This window comes from Corvus hawaiiensis, chromosome 1 (assembly GCF_020740725.1).
Source record: "Corvus hawaiiensis isolate bCorHaw1 chromosome 1, bCorHaw1.pri.cur, whole genome shotgun sequence".
NCBI classification, from domain to species: domain Eukaryota; kingdom Metazoa; phylum Chordata; class Aves; order Passeriformes; family Corvidae; genus Corvus; species Corvus hawaiiensis.
In genome coordinates, this window is record NC_063213.1 from 62,731,556 (window position 1) to 62,737,555 (window position 6,000).

At 40.8% G+C, this 6,000-nt stretch overlaps 1 protein-coding gene across 3 annotated transcripts in view; it reads left to right on the forward strand.

Annotated features, from left to right (window-relative positions):
- Positions 1-5,734, forward strand: part of MBOAT1 (membrane bound O-acyltransferase domain containing 1) — a 56,065-nt gene extending 50,331 nt beyond the window's left edge. For 2 of the 3 annotated variants that reach the window (XM_048308070.1, XM_048308080.1), the window contains 3 exons: positions 727-859; positions 1,999-2,150; positions 3,900-5,734. In XM_048308070.1, coding sequence (XP_048164027.1) covers positions 727-859; positions 1,999-2,150; positions 3,900-4,032 — 418 coding nt within the window. In that variant the 3' untranslated portion in view covers positions 4,033-5,734. The remainder of the gene's footprint in view (positions 1-726; positions 860-1,998; positions 2,151-3,899) is intronic. The other variant, XM_048308090.1, reaches the window with a different exon arrangement.
- The last annotated feature ends 266 nt before the right edge of the window (positions 5,735-6,000 follow it).

The window sequence follows — 6,000 nt, forward strand, 5'->3', positions numbered from 1 at the left end:
TGTGTCTGAAATGCAGGCTCAGATTTATTGTAGTTATTGTAGCTATAATGGTGTTAAATCTATACATCTTAAAAGTCAATGGCTACTGTTTTTCATTATTCAAATGATTCCTGGTAAGAAATGCATTATCTTGACTCGTTTCTTTGGAACACAGCATTTGATTTAAACTTCAGATTGCCAAATAGACTGGGTGTTGTTTTCTTGAACTGTTATCCTTGCATCTTGGGAGTAAGATTTTTGCTGCTAAAGTTAGCTGGAATCCCCTGTTTTGCAATAGTTTATGGCACTCCCTGTTGTTCCTAGCATCTGCCAGATAACTGTGCCTAAAAATAGCTCTGTTCACTGGAGTGAAGGGTGGGGTCACATCTCTTTGTCTTTCAACTTGCTCTTGATCTGTCATCAGAGTTTGGAAGGGTAATGTATGATTCCAGATAGAGATGTAAAGGTGAATGAAGTCTTGCCTGCCCTTTATTCCATTATTTATTTAAATGCCTTGAGCACCAGAAATATTTGTACAGGCACTCTTTGGATACTCATTTGCATATAAGCATGCTTCCTTATTCCATCTAAACCTCCATTTAAATGAAGGGGGAGTGCCTCATGCCCTAGTCTGTAACTGAGCCACGATAAGACTGCTGAGAACACAGAGTAAGACCTTAGAAACAGAAGGATTTCAAGTGCAGTGGCCATTGTTCAGCCTCTTCTGTTTTGTTTTCATTTTTGCAGTGTCTGCTATGACAGAGCTCCCTGGTACCCTACGGCTTTAACATTTATCCTGTCGGCCCTGTGGCATGGTATCTATCCTGGATATTATTTTACGTTTCTCACTGGAATCCTTATCACACTCGCAGCCAGAGCAGTATGTACCTTTCATTGTTCTCCTCTAAGGCCTGTGCTAGACACTATCCAGCTGTCAGCTGCACCCTCACATGGTCAAGCAGCTTGTCCCTGCTGTGAGCCCTCTTTCATGCCTTTGCAGGCTTGCTTTTGCTGAAACTGTGTTCTGTATTGATGCTAATTGCAAAGTACCCAGCAGTTAGAACCAGCACCAATTCTGGACGTGGTGCACTGCTGTCCCTGGCTGTCAGAGGAAATGCTGATTGAGGATACACAGTTAGGAGTGCCACCAGCTATGTCCATGCAGTCAAATTAGCTTGGGATTCAAGGTCATGTTGGATTCCAGACTTCTGCTGGGTCATGTTGCCTGTATGCTGGCTTGTAATTAACTCTGGGCCCAGTCTTACACAAGAAGTTGCTGTGGGTTGAGCATTAGCCCAAACTTGAACTTGAACAATTTATGTGGATGCAATTGATGCAGTAAAATGATCTCTGTGTTTATGGGCCTTATTTTGTGTAGAGTCACCAAAGACAGAACAGGGTTCATGTCTGTGTTGTTAAATTTATCACTGCTGATCTTTCAGGCTGAACCAGCCACTTGTGCAGGGCTGGGAAGCACCACTATTGTCTTTTGGAGTTTGACTATGGATCAATAACCAGGTCAATCTGAAAGGTGAATTAAACTAGTGACCATTATTAACCACTCTTGCTAGAGCAGGCTGCTGAACATGTGCTTTGCCTCTCATTTATGAGGATTTCACAGATGTGAAACTAACCTAAAATCTCTAGGGAACAGCACACACTTGTAGGTATAAGCATTTATTTGTCCATTTAAAGTAGCTTTGTTTTACTGCTGATAACCAGTCCTCCCAAAAAATAATGTGCCAGACACCCAGAATGAGACAGTCTGCTCCTGTGGTCATGACAGAGTAAACTGGGGAGCCACTTCTCTGTTTGCCACTGGTTGACTATGAGATCTTGAATATGCCAGTCCATACACTTCTGTATTCCTGCTCTCAGTGCTTTGTAACTGGTGAATAAACCTTCCTGTGATACTAATGCTGATGGTAAGCAGAGAGTCATGCACTGCAACGTGTCCGTGTGACTTTGCCTAAGAAATGAATTTATATAATTTTCTGTTAACTTTTCCCTGACCTGCAGATAAGAAACAACTGCAGACATTACTTCCTCTCGTCAGTGCCTCTGAAGATAGCCTACGACGTTGTTACCTGGGCAGTCACTCAGCTGGCTGTGTGCTACACTGTGGCACCCTTCGTTATGCTGGCTGTGGAGCCCACCATTAAGTTTTACAAGTAAGTCCTCTCCCCTTGGCTTTATTCTCCAGGGTGGCATAGACTTTTGTTAAATAACCCAAACCACATGGAAAGGCAGTTAGCATTTCATCAAATTTGAAAGTTCAGACAGGATGTTTGCTAAAGTATAAGGGGTGATTTTTGTACTCCTGTAACGTAATGAGATTTTAACAATGCCAAGGCTGAGCACTTTGGTTGTTCTCATTCTGTGTCCTTACATGACCTGTCATATACTCAGTTTCCATTTGCAAAACAGCTCGTTCTCAACCATTAGCAGTAACCAAGGCTGAAGAGGTTAAGAATAACGTGAGCTGGCAGTAGGAAGGAGGTGCTGAGCAAAGACCAGGCTTCCAGCTACTGAATACGTGTAACATTCAGTTACATTGCATTCAGCAGGTGTGATCGATCAGCAGGAGACGTGGAGGGCTCCTGGCAGAGCACTGCTCCTTGAAATGAGTATGCTTTTCATTGTGAAAGTTTGCTTCTTTTCTTACAAAGTGAGTACTTCCCCGGACTCCTTGAAAATAAGAAAACACTGGTGTTGCAGAGCACATTGAATGTGTTCTACTAAAACCAAGTTGAAATAGAGAAATTGAGAAAATAATAAGAAAAGGGAGACAAAAGAAAAGGGAGAAAAGGGAGTACATTGCCTTACTTTTCTTTCATTGTACTGTCAATAGAGAGTAATAGCTTTTGGTTCAAAAGAAAGACAATTCCCTCCTCCAACATAAAAGACACAAAACTGGTAGTCAAGATAGCTGCTGTCGGTTTGGAGTAGGTTGAATTTCGACACTTTCTATTCCCGTTTCTTAAAACATTTGATTTCAACACAGAAAACCTACCATGTAAAAGTTACTCCAAATCTTTCTTAGCTTCATTTCTTAATAATTTTGCCCTGGTGACTTTGAACATAGTTAACATTTAAACTTAGAGACTTGTAAGCAAGGAAATGTTATGCTTTTGGATTAGGGCGTGAATTTTTGGAGCACTTCACACCACAAGCAGTGGCTTAAGCACCTTACAAGGATATTAAGAGCTATGGTAAGAAGTATAAATGAGACCACAGAAATGTGCATTGCTATGTTTAACAGCTGGACCATACTGCTCCCAAATGTTGTCTTCCCCAAGCTGCCAGAACCTCATCTATTTGGTTTAAGTAATTTTTATTTCTCTTAAACCTTGTGTATACTGAGTTATTTGAAATAAAAATATTTGATGTTTAGAAACATACCAAATGCAGATATCTCTGAGCAGTTACCTTCAAAAATGCAAGCCTTCTGTAAACATCATTACCTGACCTTCTCCAGTTAAAAGCTGAGTGCTTTGATTTATTTCAGATCTCAGCACTTTGATTGAATTTTTTTCTTTCTGTCACTTTTAAAAATTTTTTTGAAGCATGAAGGGCATTTCTTCAGAATATAGCCCTGTATACTCTAACATTAAAAGAGAGATGGGCTGAATAAGTCTGGGGTTGAATTACATGGGCTTATTTGAGCTGTCAGACTTTGGATTCTAGGGTTTGCTGATGGTTTCCTTGACTCATTATCATCCACAGCAGCATTTTCATCCATGCCAGCAGACACCATATTCCGAGACTGTGTGAAATTCAAGGGTGTACTTTTGTGCTTTCTAGGTCAGGTTCATAAATTCTGCATTCATCCCTTAGCACTAAGTTCTGCATGTTGGGGCTGCACAATTCATGTTATTCCCAAGAAAAATATAATATTCTCTTTCTGCTTTTGTTCCCAGGTCTGTGTATTTTCACATGCACATTCTAAGCATCCTGGTGTTGCTCCTGTTACCAACCAGACCTCAAACCCACTCTGTAAGAAGAGCTCAGAATCAGGCCATGCTGAACTCTATTAAAAGCAAAGACAAATGATGCCTCCAAAGAAAACTGCCAGTGTTGGGAAATCTAACTGTTGTATTGTAAACAAACAAATAAGAAGAAAAATGGGTTGCAGGAGGATCGAAGTACAAGACAAGTGGCATTTCTGTTGGCTATCTTAAAATCTTACTAGTGAGGGCAGAGAAGAGCCTGAATGACTGTATTTCAAATTATTCCAGTTAATGGAGATTTTACAGGCAATGTTTACAGGCTCATGGGGCATTTCATTTTTATAATAAATATTTTTATGAAGTGTTTTTATATATTTAAACTTTTTCACAGAGAGGCATTTTTTCTCTTTTACAGAAATACACAACTATTAATCAACAAATAATCTTGTGATTAGAGGGAGGGACAGAAAGCAGCTACTAAAGAGTTGGACCAGCTTCCTGATAGCCTGGCGCTGTGGGCAGCTGGCAGGAGAGACTTTTCATCTCTTGGTTATGGAGAGAGATGGTGCAAGTAGAAGACAACAGGCATGGGGTTGCTCAAGGTGCTGGTGCTGACTCGTGCCCCAGCAGGGGGAAGGGGGAGCTGGGCTTTCCCCGGCAATCCCTGGAGCAGGGACTGCAGCCTGAGCTGGGCAGCAAAGGTACTTCACATCCTTCAGTGTAACACCTGCTGGTGATGAGGGCGAGACAAGTCCCTTGGGAATCGGTGTCTGGTAACTGGCTAAGCCAAAATTTAAAGCCAAGTAAAAGAAAAACAAAAGGCAGAAGGGGGAACTCAATCTAGAGTAAAAGAAGGGACATACAGCCTGTGGTCTGTAGAGTTGTCCTTCTCTAATGACGCAGCTGGTGCTCATTGCTACATCAGCCTTACTTTGTAGTCTTAGAGTGACACAGCACTTCCTTTTTGGTATCAAAATAAGTGAGGAGCCATTCAGGGTTAGTGTTTTAAAGCTTGCAGTTATGGGTTAAATCTGAAATAGCTTTGTAGTGAATCAGACTGTTCTACTGAAAACCTTCCCATCTTATGGAGGTGTTACATTCCAGCAGATAACACTAATAGGAAACCTGAACAGTAATTATCACAGTCATAATAAATCATTCTCTACAAAATATTGTGATGTGATATGATCACCACAAGAGCCAAGACTGAGTCCTTGTATGATCCTGACATCTGACTTAACTGTTGATGCAAGTTTCCCTGCTTGTAAAGTCCTTGACTTACAGGGATGTTTTGAGGCTTAATTCCTAAGTGCTTGTTGTGCATTGAGATAACCTGCTGCAAAATGCTCTGTCAGGGTTTTTTATTATCTTTTTTCTTAAATCCACTTACTCCAATAAAGTAGACTGGTACCACACATCAAAACCAACTAAAACATTTTTTAAAAGTGCTTTCCAGGAATGTTTTTATCAGGATTTTGTAGAAGCAGTTCCCTTGGTAAAGTATTGGTATTGCTTTATCAACATTTAACTAATGTGTGATTGAGCAAAGAATCTGCTGTTTACTGCGTTCTGATTTTTGTGTCAGATTAAAATTTTGCAGAATCCTAATGTTTTGAGAAAAAACAAATCAATGAACCAACAGAAGTTCCAAAAAAAGTGACTTTTTTTCTCTTGATGGGGCATTTTTGTCCTGTGACCACATCATGATTTAGAGCATAGTTCATGGAAGAGTTTATTTGCTAATTTATTCTAAAGGGCAAGATGGGATTAAAAGATTGATCTGAATAAACAATTTGCTTTGTGTCTCTGCCTGGCATTATTGATCACTGACGTCTAATGTGAAAATGGGTGAGTGGGTGGGTGAAATCTCTCATGCTTGTGAGGGAAGATGTTCAGGTCTGCTGGATTTTGCACAGCAGCTGAGCTTTCCATCCTGCTCCTGCTGAAACAGAGACAAGGTGACCCCTGTCTGTTTTTGTGGCAGCTTTGCCCTTACCTTTGCCGGTCCTCATGCGTGTGTTCTTCTTGTGGTACCAGGCTCAGTGGCATCTTAGGCATCTAATGTTTCCCT